At 51.1% G+C, this 15329-nt stretch overlaps 6 protein-coding genes across 6 annotated transcripts; 2 read left to right on the top strand and 4 right to left on the bottom strand.

Annotated features, from left to right (window-relative positions):
- Positions 1-259: 259 nt before the first annotated feature.
- Positions 260-2101, bottom strand: Z517_04505 (uncharacterized protein; the record flags this gene model as incomplete). Its single annotated transcript, XM_013429834.1, has 1 exon — positions 260-2101. One exon carries the CDS (start codon positions 2099-2101, stop codon positions 260-262), a length of 1842 nt encoding a protein of 613 aa, XP_013285288.1.
- Positions 2102-2640: 539 nt separating this feature from the next.
- On the bottom strand, positions 2641-4523 carry Z517_04506 (uncharacterized protein; the record flags this gene model as incomplete). The annotated part of the gene is made up of 2 exons (XM_013429835.1): positions 2641-4152; positions 4215-4523. The coding sequence occupies 2 exons, from the start codon at positions 4521-4523 to the stop codon at positions 2641-2643; spliced, it is 1821 nt and encodes a 606-aa protein (XP_013285289.1).
- A 765-nt stretch (positions 4524-5288) lies between these two features.
- Positions 5289-6849, top strand: Z517_04507 (uncharacterized protein; the record flags this gene model as incomplete). The annotated part of the gene is made up of 2 exons (XM_013429836.1): positions 5289-6303; positions 6428-6849. The coding sequence occupies 2 exons, from the start codon at positions 5289-5291 to the stop codon at positions 6847-6849; spliced, it is 1437 nt and encodes a 478-aa protein (XP_013285290.1).
- A 318-nt stretch (positions 6850-7167) lies between these two features.
- Positions 7168-8401, top strand: Z517_04508 (uncharacterized protein; the record flags this gene model as incomplete). Its single annotated transcript, XM_013429837.1, has 3 exons — positions 7168-7271; positions 7440-7573; positions 7626-8401. 3 exons carry the CDS (start codon positions 7168-7170, stop codon positions 8399-8401), a joined length of 1014 nt encoding a protein of 337 aa, XP_013285291.1.
- An 868-nt stretch (positions 8402-9269) lies between these two features.
- Z517_04509 (uncharacterized protein) lies at positions 9270-11796 on the bottom strand (the record flags this gene model as incomplete). The annotated part of the gene is made up of 2 exons (XM_013429838.1): positions 9270-10943; positions 10993-11796. The coding sequence occupies 2 exons, from the start codon at positions 11794-11796 to the stop codon at positions 9270-9272; spliced, it is 2478 nt and encodes an 825-aa protein (XP_013285292.1).
- A 712-nt stretch (positions 11797-12508) lies between these two features.
- Z517_04510 (uncharacterized protein) lies at positions 12509-14257 on the bottom strand (the record flags this gene model as incomplete). Its single annotated transcript, XM_013429839.1, has 2 exons — positions 12509-14140; positions 14192-14257. 2 exons carry the CDS (start codon positions 14255-14257, stop codon positions 12509-12511), a joined length of 1698 nt encoding a protein of 565 aa, XP_013285293.1.
- Between the last annotated feature and the right edge of the window lie 1072 nt (positions 14258-15329).

Consider the following 15329-nt stretch of genomic DNA (forward strand, 5'->3'; position numbering starts at 1 on the left):
GATGCGCCTTATTGCGCAGCCTCACCACCAGCCAAAGTGTGCATGAAAAGAGCAGCCAGATCAAAGAATAAGAGAAAGCAGAAACAACATTGTCTTCATATCTGTCTGTCAAAGTGAGCAAATCCCGCTAAAGAACCCTGTCATTGTTGTCGTTGAAGACCATCTAGACCATCTGTCTGTGTGAGAGATACGGCACGGTTAACGTGTTGCCTCTGACGACCACAGCACCACCACCAGCAGCATGCCGGCCGCAGTCAATCTACTCTTCGTCGTCTTCGTCGTCCTCATCTTCTTCCTCCTCCTCATCTTCCTCGGACTCATCTTCGTCTTCATCCTCTCCATCCTCTTCCTCGGCCTCTAGCGGATATTCCATCAAGATCCACTGACACCACTTCTCAAACTCGCTCCTCCATTCTCGCAGTAACTTTGCCTTGACGCCTTTACCCAAATAACCCTCGGTGATGTCTTTGGTCCACTCACCCGGTTTTTGGTCTTCAATGGCGCACCATTTGAGGGAGTTCTCGGCCATGGTTGCTAGGCCTTCCAACCCGAGATTCTCAAATGCCATGTAGGCTTGCCAGAAGTCATGACTCAAGCCGTTCTTTCCGTGGCCCAAGATTGCAGGGTCGTCGTTGTTCAATGACACAGCTACCCCTCGTGAAAGGAGTGCCGGGAGAGAGTGCGAAAGGATGGAGCTCGAGAGCCGCAAGATTTCATTCGAGATTGGGCAGCTCTCGATCAGAATCTTCTTCTCCTTGACCATGTCAATCAGCAAGGGGTGCTTGTATAACGAATACCCATGTCCAATGCGTCTAGTCCCCAACAGAAGTGCATCGAATAGGTTATTGTCCGTACTGTCACCGTCACCAAGGCATTCGCCCGCGTGAAAGAAGAAAGGCAAATCCACCCCGGCCTCGGCGCACTTCTTCTTGAACCAGAATATCAGCGGCGTGAGATCCTTCAGTGTCCTTCCCTGGTCTTCTTGAGCCACGAAATCAAAGCCGCAAATCATGTGGGGAAACTTCTTCTTCATGCGTATGCACTCCTTCATGGAATCGGCCACTGTTCGGTTGTCCGATTTACGGATGACGGTCCATATCAAACGTGCTCCTTTGAACGTCTTTCCGGCAGGCGATCGTTTGAACTTCTCAATCTCCTCGCCTAGAACGGTGAAGAAATCGTCGAATTTGCCAATTTGACCCGTGGTCTGTCCTTGCTTTCGGAATTCAAACTTGAAAGCGATTCTGAGATCGACGTAGATAATGCCATCATTTGCCAACTGGCCGAGAAGGCGCTGAATGGCGCGGCGGAAGATGGGTTCGTAGGTAAACATCCAGGTAATGACCATGAATGTGCTCTGAAACTTTTTCCAGATGGCATCCAAACCATGGTGGTGGCACAAGGACTCCTCGTTGGTAATGGTGCACCTGCTAATTAGCCATTTCTTAAAGGTTTGGTCATCGTCCGGGAATGTCCTCTGTGCTTCTCTGATCGTTACAGGGGTGTTGGGTGTGTATGCCGCTGTCCAAATACTACCCGTACTCTTCTGCTTCTTGACAACTTCGTCGGGATAGTACCTGAATTGCAGTAAACCTGAAGTTCGTTTGCCCTTGTCACTCAGGCCTTCGGGTGCAACCATGCAGAATCCCTTCTCCGCCAGAGCCTGGTCAACCAGCCAGTCAATGTCGATCATGGCGTCCAGATGAGCATGCAGCAGTGCTCCCTTTGGCATCTTCTCGACAATTTTCCACAAGTCGGTCGTCTCCATGCGATCACGAGCCAGGGTAAACATCATACCTGGGTACAGGTTGCCACCGTTCTTATCAGCGAGACTATCCTCAAATTCGGAGGTCCAGACGGTCTGCAACTCTCGGCGGCGAATGGAGGCCATGATCTTGGCTGCCTGTTTGGCCATGGGAGACATGTTTTGTTTGAAAGCCCGATCATGGCGTTGCTTCTTCTCCTGTTCGATCAGAGCCTGACGCCCCGCCATGTACTTTTGGATGAACGGGTCTTCGACTTGAGGAATGCCTTGTTCCATTTCCCATTCAAGTTGAGAGTCATCAGACTCATCGCCTGATAATTCTTCTCGCGGTGCCATGACGAAAGAGTGTCTTTGACTTTTATGGTCACAATTCTACTCGGGACCAGGTCGTTTAGACACTTACCCGCAGTGCACCATCGTGGTAAAGACTCGTGTGATTAAATCATCGGTGGATTGTACGCTCGGCAAAATATTAATCCGAAGCCTTGGCATGGCTGGTTCTCCGCGTGGCCCTGTTTCTGACGCTCTACTCCGTCCTTACTATAGACATCATACCCGGTACTGACTCCAATAACACAATATCGAAAAAGAGTATCTCAGGAACGATGCCTATGCTTGGGTCTTCAGACACAGAATACATGTCGTTGTTGTCATAATTGTTTTACCACTGAAACCGAAAACTGCATCTTCACTGTTGCTAAGCTCGAGAATATCAGAGTCAAGATGCTTTTAAATCTAGCGTCGAACTTGTCGCCATTAGCAAACAGCTAGCAATCTGGCCTTAATGATCATTCTGAATCTGCTGAAATGTGGATCTGACTCCTGGGAAGAACCTGAACAGCAAAGGCAGTATGCGATGATAGAAGACCAACATCTTATCTCGCTGTGATTATGGTGGAGGACAAAGTAAGTGACCACGAAGACAGTTCCTTGTACCGGCTCAGCACGCCAGAATCCAATGGTTGAGGGGCTAACATGGACCCCCGATTTCCTGGGCGTAGAGGAACGCCTCGGGCACACAGGTTTGCCGTGGGGTCGTAGAGTTCTGGATGCCTCTGGAAGAATTGCGGATCCAGTAGGAAGTTGCCAACGCCCTTATGCATCCCTATCAGCTTGAATGCTTTTAGGGCGAGTGCTTTCGACCCAAAGAGCACACTTGCATCGGGCGCGGGCAAAGAAGTTGCACCACTATTCGCCTCTTCTTCCTCGTCAAAATCGTCGATGGTCTCTGGGGAATTCTCAAAACTCGGCTGGAGGAAATTTGCTCTATCCGAACTTGACGTGGCTTCAGGCGCAATTGACCGGACTAGATCCCAGACTCCGACATAGCCTCGAGTGGGAGGTATGAATGCGATGAGTTTCGAAAGGTCGACTTCCATGACGTATGAATTGCCGATATCACATATCAGCTCATCCAGATGGGGATTGGCCGAATGATATATGATTAGCTTGTCACGTACCGTGGCAAAAGGGATCCAGTCGATTATTGATGGGTGATGCGCTGTCATCTGAAGTTTGGTCGGACGAAGGGAAGAGTCAATGACGGCGTACATCTCTGGCGTTGGGTTGAGACGCCACGCCATAAGACTGGCAACCGCGATATGCGCTCGGGTGTATGAGTGCCAGGCGGCCATGGTCGGCCACGACAGACATATGAATGAGGACAGCATGAAGCAAACCAAGCTCGGAAGACTGTAAGCCTGGTTAGTGAAGCTCCCTGGATCAAAGTACCAATCTCCCACGTACTCGTCGGATGAAACCTTTTGTACTTCCCTGCGAAGACTTAACGATCTCCACTTCTGCCGCAAGAAGTATTCAAGAGTAGCAATATGGTCCGACCACGCGGAGTTGGTCCGATGTAGCTGCCCGTGAGGACCTCGTACCAGGATCGGACCGTGTTTCTCCGCAGCAGAATATGTATCTGGTCCCATCTGCGGGAAAGTGAAAGATAGTCTTTGCTGGAGGATTGGGTCGGCCATCATGGTATCCCACATGGTTGGATTGTTCGTCTCTATCATCGTCACGTCGTTAATGGGATTGGAAAAGTCAACGAAATCCAGTGAGGCGAATACATCAGGATCGTGGCTTATTGCTGCTTGCAGAGCATCCTTGAAGTCGTCGGGGATTTCGTCGAAGCCTGTCTCCAAATCTGGCCAGCTTGTCGCATTCGCCGAGGTGTCTGGTTGTTGACAAGCGGCATCAAAAGTCATCTCTGGGATAATAATGCCTCCTGTATCGATTGGATCTGTTAAAGGCGCGGACACAGTGGCATCTCTCAGGCTTGGTGAGGATGCATCTGAGCTCGACGAAGGCGCCGTGGTTGGACGAGGAGCTTCATCTTCTCCACCTTCGTTGGCACGGGACTCCTTCTTCTTGTCCTTGGGGATCTTTTGCAGAATGGATCAGTTCTGGTTGAGATCCAAACAGTAGGCAGGCGATCAAGACTTACTACCATGTCAAGCGCCTCCGCAGTAGCCTCTGACAGAGCCCTGATGGTGACCTGAAGGCTTTCGAGTTTTTTATGGCACTCAAAGAGCCTGTTAGCGAGGAATGCGTTCCGCTCTTCGAGCTCGGCGATTCTTGCGGTCTCGGACGATGGCCTAGATTCCAGTCTGTCCTCCAACTCCTTGATGCGCATAGCTTGCCGGGCGCGGAAGGCCTTCTGTGACAGGCGATTCCGAAGTTTCCTGTCCTCATTGCTCATACGGGCTGAACGGCCGCCACGGCCGCCCTTGGTTGCGTCAGTGTCATCCTTCATGCCGTTGGGTTGACCGTCAATTTTCAATCAAGCTGGTGATGACATATGGAAGTCTGAGTAAGTGCGAAGTGAGGAAGTAGTGCTAGGATGAAGGGGAATTATTGACGGTAGCTGTACGACTAGTTGCAAGGGTTTCTAGAGTGTTCCCACAGTTAGAGAAGTACAAGGGGCGTTCCGAACGAGCATTCCTTGGAACAGATGGAAAGGCCAACCCCAGATTTGCCTGACCCCGCGACTGGTGTAGATCGGACGAGCTTCTCCAGAAGCCTTCGGTTCCTTGTCTTCTGGGTGCCACAGAAAGACTGGGGAAATTGGTCAAGTTGCTGCAGTCTCGTGAGTGCCAGAGAACCGCGGATACCCAGAAAGGTCAGCCTGATCAACGAGGAGGTCGGTATAACCGAGGGTAGCTTTTTTCTTACCTGTAATATTCTGACCAAGGCTTGTGGGGTACTCCAGGTTGAGAGCCTGTGGGGCGAGGCGGGCAAAATCTAGAGGCGTAGGTTGGGTCGAGTCAGAAGAATTTGATTCAACCCAAGACCGTTGACGGCTGCGGGGTGGATCGGTAGACCGTGTCTCAATCCGCAGACGTGAAGTCTCTTGTTGGTTGTGTCTCGATGACTGCGCAAAACATTACTCAGGTGCTCCTGCGTACCTTTTGGAGTTGTAAATGATCCTAGATATAGCAAGACAATATGGAGGGTGGTTTTCGAGAATATGGAGACGAACAACCATTTCCACCATCAAGCAACAGAGAATTAGGTGAAGATGAATGTCTCACGTCCAGCGGAATCGGTCAGCCACCCAAATGGCGTGACAAATGGCTCTGGTACTGTAGCCTCGAACGGCATCGCCAACGGAACGGCCAGTGTTCCCACGCTAGGCCTGAGATATGGCATGTTCAGTAACTGGAGGCCTCATTCGAAAAAGAAGGATGACCGCGTGGAAGCATTGGAAGTGATTAAGAACGGCTTGTCCAAGATGACCAGAGTTAAGGCTGTCCTTGGATTGGATATCGGACTGGATAGCGGCCCGATTTATATTGACACACGGGAGGAGCCTCGCATACTGCAGACATTTGACGGAGAACCCGACTGCCGGGTGAAGATAAAACCTCGCTATATCATTGCCTTTGCTCAGGGCCAGCTGGAGCCGCGATATGCTCTATTTAAGGACGGTTTCTTCGACGAGTCGACATTGCCCAAGGGAGACATCAAAGTTGCAGTCAAATTCGCTGATGCCTTGTGCCCTGTGGATCCAGTACATCCTGTATCGCCCAGCCCTGGAGCCAGGTTACCGACTCCAACGGAAGACATTGACCAGGTCAGGCGAGATCTGAAAGAATTTGGCTATGGCTTGGTGAAGAATGCTTTGACCCAGGACCAAGTCCAGCTTTTGGCAGAAGCGATTCGTCAACAGGGACGCGGTGAGGTAGAAGCTGGTGTTGCAGCGAAGGATGGAGGCCCAAACGCGCCCAACCAAAGGATCTGGACATTGATCAACAAAGGACAAGAGTTCCTCGATCTGCTAGAGCATCCTTTGATTGACGAGGTTATACCAGAAAACTTGGGTGAACACTTTCTGGTCCACAGCTACAGCGCGAACATTGCACGCCCTGGGAATACACCGATGATGTTGCATACAGATCAGGTCGGCATTCAACCGCCTGTTCGGAACGTATACTTTGGTATCAACATCATGTGGTTTCTGACGGATGTCACGGCAGAGAATGGTGGAACGCGGGTGTTTCCCGGCAGTCACCTTGGTGCCGTTGCTCCAGATGGTGAGTCAATCTTTTGTTGTTCTTAGTATTATATCCTTATATCCCAAAGACAACGACGAAGGCTACCCTGATTGTTATGTGGTCATACTTTCCAAGGGTGGTGCTGACGTTGTTTGCGCTCCAGATCCTTTCAATATCGACGGGACAGTGGCAGCAGAAGGGCCAGCAGGAACAGCACTTGTCTTCGAAAGTCGACTCTGGCACGCCACCGGTCCCAACAGAATGACAAGTGGAGAGAGGCCAGTGATTCTCATGTTCTTCATGCGGTCCTATATCCGGCAACAAGAGAACAACTTCTTGTCCATCAGGCCCGAAGTCGAGGCCAACTTGTCTGACCGTGTTCGGAGGATGTTGGGGTGGTGTACAGATGGGGCATTTGGTGGCATTGAGGGTGAGGTTAGAGAAGGAAACTTCGTCAAGAAGCTCGCCAACCCGGTTGGGCCTTTCAGGGACTCGCATAGATACACGCCGTTCAGGATGGATATGAGAGCGAAAGGGGTCATCGCTTCCCGCACTGCCGAGCTAAGTGGGAATAGAGAGGTGTAGGGATCAAATGGCGAACAATAATATGGAGACACATAGTTGAGATGTTGATATGGCTAGTGAGTTAGTGGTTAGTCAATCGTCCAGTCGCCAAAGCTCGGGTGCGCAAGGCTGAAACATCGGCGCACTTTCCTCAATAGCATTGGAATTGTGCTCCAGCCCCTCCGAAATCGCAGCGAGAAAGAGAATTAATCGAGACCACACTATTCGACGCTCATTTCTTTCCCTTGGACAGCCCATAAAACCACTCATTCAGGTCCTCTGACTTACCTCGAACCCTCTCGTACCTCCTCCCGGCTGGGTTGGGGCGCTGGCGCCACGATGTCCGCGTCACTTCCGGGCAATAGAGATCTTCCAGCATCTCAATATGACCTCTCAACATACTGGGGCCGTGTCATGCAGTCGGCACAGATAGCAGATCCGAGGTGAGGACAGAGCAGGTGTCACACTTTGAAGTGTCGACTTTGCAATTTCCGGGGCTGGCGGTCGGTTGTGCCGTCAAATGGTGCTGAAGGTACAGCGCAACAGACCGCAGCATATACACCGCCGTCCTTTAATGAACTATTGGTCCTGACCATTTACTTGTTTCACAGAACACTATTCGTTTCGTCCTCGGGCCTTGAACAGGCAAAGCGACTGGTTACATCCTACAAGACTGGGGAGGCGAAGGTCATGACGCCGGAGATATGGCAGGCGAAAAAGATTGTGGATTCAACACTACATCCAGGTTCGACTATATCTCATGCCCATAGACGGGGAGAGTGTCTAACGCTGAAAAGATACCGGAGAGCCAGTTTTCCTCCCCTTCCGCATGTCCTGTTTCGTCATCTCGAATCTGGTCGTCACCGCTGGTATGCTCACACCCAACCTGAGTACCACCGGTACTATCGCTTGGCAAGTCATAAATCAATCGCTCAATGTCGCCATCAACTCATCCAACGCAAACAAATCATCACCGCTTAGTACATCCACTTTGGTAAAATCCTACGTGCTGGCAGTCTCTGCCTCATGCTCTGTCGCTGTTGGGTTGAACTCTCTTGTTCCACGGTTGAAACGCCTCTCCCCAAACACCAGACTTGTCCTCGGTCGTCTAGTGCCCTTTGCAGCTGTCGCGAGCGCAGGCGTGTTGAACGTCTTTCTCATGCGCTCCGAAGAAATCCGCCGCGGGATCGACATTTTCCCTGTGCAATCCGAGCAAGAAAAAGCCGAACGCGAGAAGACAGGCAAAGAAGTCGCATCATTGGGCAAATCTCGCAAAGCTGCCATTCTCGCCGTGGGCGAAACAGCAATCTCCCGCGTCCTCAATGCGACTCCAATCATGGTCATTCCTCCCCTCATCCTGGTCCGACTCCAGCAAACACAATGGCTAAAGTCGCGACCCAGGATGGTTCTCCCCGTGAACCTGGGCTTGATCCTGACCACTAGTATCTTTGCCCTGCCCTTGGCGTTGGCGGCGTTCCCGCAGCGGCAGGCTGTCAGCGCGAGGAGCTTGGAGGAAGAATTCTGGGACCGGGGCGGTGAAGGGGGCCTGGTGGAGTTCAACCGCGGGATATGATTGTTGAAATGCGAGGCTGAGATGTCAGATCGGGTTGGCCCCTATCTGGAGACACGTCGCTGGCAAGTGCGGACGTTAATACTCGGGGGGGGAGAGCACACCAGAGGCACAGAGGACTCTTGAGTGCCATGTACATATGCAAATGCAAATAAAAACGGCCATGCGGAAAGATATTCTAGTTCTCACATTCGGCACGGACACATGGTTATCGGGCCGTGTGTGTTTGTTTTCATCTTCCCTGCTGCTCTACGAGGTACACATCTGCTCATCTTCTCTTGCGCATGCTCTAAAGTATTTCCGGATTCCTCGAACGGTCGCGACGGCACGTTGTAGGGATCGCTTCACATTTATCTATCCGTCAGTCCGGGTATCTAAGATACGTAAACCTCCCTGACCTAGCCTATCTAATCTGGTCGGAAGAGCGCTCGCCTCCTTGCGTGGGAACTCCCGAGGTGAATTAAATATTTCATTTCATTAAATTAAATTACCTAGACGGGTTGGGCTCCATAGATCCGTCCTGGGTTTTTGTTTTATTCACTCACAGGCGCTGTCCTTGTCCTTGCCCTTACCCTGGCTGTCTGTCTGTATGTCCGATGCCAACCAGTCTTCGACGAAAATCGCTGTAGCACGTCCGCGTTTGCCGGGTTGGTCTGGTAGATTTGACATATGGCCGGTTGACTGGATGGAGTCGGCGGCGTAGTTTCGAAGACTCTGGCGTTGTCTGGGTGAGCGAGTGACCTGATCGTATTTGCCTTCAAACAGAGGCCGCTCAATGCCCTTTCCATTCGACATGTCTTCTTTGGTCGAGTGTTGATTCCATCTTCGCAGGGTCAATGCAGACTTGTATCAAGTTCGATGATCGATCGACTCAAATTCCCCAGCCTTCTTTGTCTTTGTCTGGTTCAGCTTCCTTTGTGGCTTCTTCCTCCTCCCCAGTGGCCCCCTTCTTAACCACTTCTGCCCAGCTCTGTCCTTCTCCGTTGGCCATTCCCTCGCCTTCATCCTTGCTGTCTCCGCCACTGTCGACGTTCTCGTCTCTTACCGCCTGACTCTCATCTATGATTCTGTCCTCTTCCTTCTTCTCTGCCTTGGCTTCTTCGCGCTCACCCGTCTCTGTTCCCGTCGTCTCTTCGGACTGTGTCTGGTTCTGATCCGTGTTAGGACCAGTCTCCTCTTCGGCGACGGTGCCATTTCCGTTTGGGGATTTCGACTCTGATTGCTCCTCTTCTGTTGCAGTGTCTTTTGCTGACTCGGAGACATCCTCGATTTTCTGTTTGACAGATTCAACCCGGCTTTCGGCGGTTTCTGAACCCACTTCCGAGTTGTCTCTCTCTTCGTCATCTATCGTTTGCCCTGTCTCTGTGTCTTCGTTGACACCTTCTTGGGACTGGGACTTTTTGGGTTGAGAAGCGTCAACTGAGCGTTCTTTCAATTGACTCGCCTTTTCAGCAGCATTATCAACAGCAGCTCCGGCCTGTTCTTTCAGATCCCCCACCTTTTCCGTGGCATAATTGACCACGGGCTGAGCCTGCTCTTTACCATTTTGGACCGCAGATTTGACACCCTCCATGGTCATCTCAACAGTCTCAGTGGTAGAGTCTATCACAGCTTGCGCCTTTGCTGAAACCTTCTCCTTCGTCTCCTCGTCTCCTGCCTTCGCAACGGCACTCTTGACCTTTTCGGCAGTATCGTGTAGGTTCTTCCTGACCACTTCCATATCACGCTGAAACTCCTGTTGCACCTTTTCTGAATTGGTGCTGGCGGTCTGCTTGACCTTGGCCGATTGTTCCGTGATTGTGCTCTTGGCCTGCTCTGCAGCTTCCTTTAATTCTCTCCTGATCTCATCGCCATCCACAAGGACAGTATCGTCTCCGATATCGTCAGTGATGCGATGCATGTCTTCAAAAGCTTCGCTCAGTCTTCGCGCCACACCTTTCGATGCATCTTGAAAGCTCTTTCGCGCAACTATCGCAGTTTCACTGGCTGATCGACTTCGCCTTCTCTCGACTTGCTTGAGGTAAGACGTGATAAAGAACTGCAAGAACAACCATGTCAAAGGCAAGAGATACATGCAATTCAGCAGGATTGCAAAGACTTGACCACTCGTGTCGAGGCAATAGACCCACTGGAGCTCATCCCTGTACCTTGTTTCTTCTCGCTTGATGACATCTTCAACAATGTGGACAGCATCGACTCCAAATGGTTTGCCTTCTTCGTTCAACACGTTCTCCGCAAGACCTTCATAACCTGCCCCTCGCAAGAGTGCTTTCTTAAGCCAAGCCCCCATACCGGCGGAGCCTGTTGATATTGCCGCGGACACAGTTGAAGCGATCTCTGTTGGAGCTTCTGACACGACCTTCGAAACAGCTTCTCCCACATGATAGATGTAGGGGACGCTGACCGGTATCTGGTATGCAACAAAGAGGTGGAGGAATGCATATGTCGCGCCAACGACAAACTGGGTGATTTGTAGGGTTGTCAGGGTCTGTTTGAACCATTTGGGAACCTTGATTCCCACGACCGAGCAAAGGTAGAAAGTATACTGTAATCTTGTCAGCAGGTGTTCAAATTAGGTCAACAGGCAGAATTACCATGACTGAGTGAATGCCGGAATTGACCAGCACAAACATCCATATTGGTGGAGACATGTACCTAATGCCAGCCCACATGCATAGCATTGCTCCAGCATGGTGATAGGTTTGCAAGAGACTGCTCCTCTTGCCCTTTGCCAGGATAATCAGTGTGTCTACGACTTCATAGAACTTGGAAAGGTAGAACAGCCAGCCATAGAACGCTAGCCCTTCATTCCAGATGCGGCCCACATCCGTGGTCTCGGGACCAAGTCCATCAGCAGCCAGGTGCAATGCGCGGTTCGTCAAGTGCCATGCGCTGGTGGTTGCATTGTATGTCGCGGCACTTCCAACTCCCCTCGGTCCGTGCATTTTGCAAAGTGCGTCCACAGTTCCAGCGACTTTCCACTCTTCGTTCCATTCCGGCAGAGAAAGACGTAAGGCATTGACCATCCCCACGCAAGTCCATGCTGAGTATACAGCCAGGAAGATGTTGTGGACAATGACAAGGAATTTGAAGATGTATGTCCTACTGAATGCCCATGGCTTGTACTTGCGATTCGCGTTGACTGAATTTAGGAAAGACACTAACGACATGTACACCAGCGCGACTGTGATGGGCACATGTGGTGACAAGAGGACATTGTACAGGTCCGTGGGGATCGTGAACGGGTGTGCAAGGATCGGGTCATTTGCTGGAGGAGGTACGGTCGTAGGCTCTGGTGACGGAGGGAATTTGTAGAAGCTGATCGGGAGGGTAGTGACCTTGACTTGCGGTGAAGTCTTGCTCAGACTTAGCCAGTCAATAATGTCTGAAACCGACATAGTGGGTGAGCGACAGCAAAATTGCGGTCGCGTGAGGAGACGCTCCAAGGCAACTTGCGACGAGAGAGAGCGGAGAGCGAAGAGCGCAGAGGTGAGGGAAAAAGGGACAACTAAGGAGTGGTCATGAGCTAGACAAGAGGCATAATGAAAAGGAACAAGGTGCGCGACAAGTGGCTCGCAAACCTATGACAGTTTAAGATGGAGGGTGGTGTGTTCTGCAGTGAATAGAACCTTGTGAACTGGTGTGTGTGTGCCTGACAGCAGTGCAGCTCCTAGACGAGTACCTGGTACGTCAAAGCTTTTTCTGTCCAGCCACATCAACGTCATGCCCGGTGCCAACCACCAAGAGCTGTCACTACCTCGTAAGGTGTGACCAACGCCCACCAGCCCCAGATTAGCAGGTCAGGTATCCTAGTGGCTAGGTAGGGACGAGTAGGCACATACGTAGCCCACGAGGACAAAGGCCTTGCATCATCCGAGGTCTATAGGCGCTACTGGGTTTTTGGGCGTGGCGGCTAGTGAAGCCGGAAACTGCCGTTCGGGAAATACATCCGCAACCGCAAACGTCACCAAGAAAATAAAGTAGCATGAGTAGTTACTTGATGTTTGGTATGGAAGGTAACGAGGACTCGGGACTCCATGTCTATCGCCATGTATGCATTCCGGTTATGTACAAGGTATACATAACCTACCCTTGACCAAGTATCACCGTCTACAAATGCAGCCCGTTGAACCTGCCAATAGGCTCTCGGGAACTAACATGCAGGCCATGGAATCCAAATCCAATCACACCATCGACATGGGCACGCCCGACCTCTGTCATCGTCTTCGCATCGAGCACAAGGAGATAACTCTTTCCTGCTGTCCCATCGAGAACCACCGACAACAGCACTCCGCCGTCTTCATCCCCAGATTGGGGGTCTGGCACGAATATCGGCTCTCCGGGACTTTGGCCATGTACACTCCATCGCGTTGTCGCATGTGTTTCGGCGTCATACTTGATAAGACCGTCGACGAAGGTAGATTTCCCGGTGTCACTTATTCCGTACATGTAACGATGCTTCCTTGTCACCATTCTGGGGTTAATGGTGGGAAGTTCGAATGCGTTGACCTTCGTGCTCTCGTACTCCAGATGGGCCTTTAAGTGCCCGGGGTTTGGTGTCGACGGGATGACCGGTAGGCGATACCGTCGATAGCTCGGTCGCGAACTGGAGCTCAATGACTCCGTGTAGGCATGGGCCTGAGGTTGATCGCTCATGAGGTTGTCGAGATAGAAGTGGTTAATAACATCCATATTGTCATATGCGGCGAGGTCGCACACGATGTCAACAGCACCTTGCTGGGATCGCGATGGCTCTTCATATGCATTGATCGTGTGGAAGGAGTAAAATGCATCGGTAACATATTTGGCAATGACACCATTTCCGCCCTCTTCTGACGGCCGCTTATCGACCACAAACCAGGTGGTCGGCCGCTTGCCATCCCACACCATGGCATCCAGAAGATTTCGATTCCATAGAATAGATGCGCCACCCGCTCTGTAGAACGAGTTCCACACACACAATATCACGTAGTCCCTGCTGAGAAAGAGCGAATGAAGATATGCCGGAGCGTGGTGAAACGTTGCCAAAATGGAAGTCTTCCCGGTGGATGCGGAACTGCGCCACACGCGATACGTTCCAGTTCGACCAAAGTCGAGATTATAATTGAAGACATCTCCTGTGACAGGATCTGACTTCGCATGTGCACCACTCCCCGCGCCCTTGAGGTCAGGATGAAGAACGCCCTGATGAGCGATGCCCAGGGGCTCGAGAGTCTCCGGTTCAAGGAATTGCAAAATGTTGGCATCGGTTTTATTGCACAGAGTCATACCGCTGTTGGGATCTTGCGGACCCTTTGCTTGATGACCGTCTCTTGTAAAGCCAGGGAGATTGACTGACATGGTTACTGCGGCGTTGACTTCGTTCGGTTTCGGGGGAGGCGCCGCTGGCTGAAACACTGCCTGGACTTTCTGAAATAAGGATTTGCAAGGATCGTACTTTGCGGCAAATGTGAAGCCATCTAGCTTTCCGGTCTGTTTAATCTTTTCAATCAGGCCATCGCTGACCAAGCGAGAATTGTAAGTGATTCGCACTTGCGAATCTGCCTGGGGCGCGTGTATCTGGAAACGATGAATCTGTGAGAAGTTGTCGAACCAGTGGTTGGTTTTGAACTCAGTGTCCTTCGATGTGCTGATCGTCCGTGGCCCCAGACCTGTACGAAACAGAGTGCCTGCGGCGTAGGCCGGTATGATACCTTGCACCCTCAACTCAACGGCGGTCTTCTCTTCATAGTTTACATCGAACTGCAGGCGGGACAAATTAGAATGGACCATGATTCAGATAAATGTGCTCACCCCCATGGCATTTGGCCAGTCACGATAGTGCGAAATGGTCGCCGTCTTTTCATCGTGGGTTCCCATTTTCGTCCTTGGAAGTCTAAGCGCAATAGGAACTTGAATGACCGTCTCTGAATAACACAGTGGGCTAGCCCTCAGTAAAGTCTGGTTACATGAGCCAATATTCTTGCCGGCAATCATGGCACATACCTGTGATAGGTCTGGTGGGATGGTTTCCGTGTCTTCGCTTTATAGATCTCGATCCTATACCACCGCCTCGGTGTAGTGGATTGAGTCTCTCCGTCCCGACGTGTTAAGGCCGCAAGGATGTTGATACCAGAAAGGCTTGTTGGTGACAACCTTCAAAATCTTCAAGTAACCAAAACTGGTATTATGCGCGATGCTGCAGTTATGACAGCCTTGCTGGTAAGCTTACGGCCGAGAGTGGTTGTAACGTTACCAAATGCATTGCCCTTTCGCGAGCTGTGGAGGATGCAATGAACTGACCTCGGAGCATTTGCGAACTCTTGTCTTGTGTGCAAGCCAGCTATAATTGTGTGAGGAAGCAAATGAGTGAGGTGGGATCATCGACCTGCGATAGGAGGTCAAGCACAGTAACAATGTCAGGCATTCACCTCTTCACACCCAGAAGTGATTCGTCTTCCTTCCAGAGATCAATAACACATGAGAAAAGAACCCAGACGACAGTGGGCGAACACTCCCTTAATCAGAGGAGCCTGACGAATCACAATAACCCAGAAGGGATTGTGCATTTTGAACATGATTGCAGAGTCGCCTTCAACGGATCAAGAGTTTCAGTCAAGCCACTAGAGTCCGCCAGCTCACATTGTTGAAGTGGGGAATGAAGCATTCAAGATTCACGCCTACATTTCGTCAAAATAGGCGTCGACGGTCTGGGTCTTTGAGTTTGACATATTGGATCTGTCGCTGGTGTCTCCAGGGAGTTTGTAATGGAGCTGCCTCGCTTCGCGGAGAACCAAAGTGTGTTACGCACGGGCCGCCAAGAAAGCTGGGCTCGCTTATTGGCGAGAACCTGCATTCAAACAACTGATTAATTGGTCCGACCATACGGGTCATCGTCTGTATGTTCCATCGTCCTTCCACTGCCGTACTAGTCTGCTGTAACGACAAGTAC

This window comes from Fonsecaea pedrosoi, assembly GCF_000835455.1.
Source record: "Fonsecaea pedrosoi CBS 271.37 unplaced genomic scaffold supercont1.3, whole genome shotgun sequence".
Classification (NCBI taxonomy): Eukaryota; Fungi; Ascomycota; class Eurotiomycetes; order Chaetothyriales; family Herpotrichiellaceae; genus Fonsecaea; species Fonsecaea pedrosoi.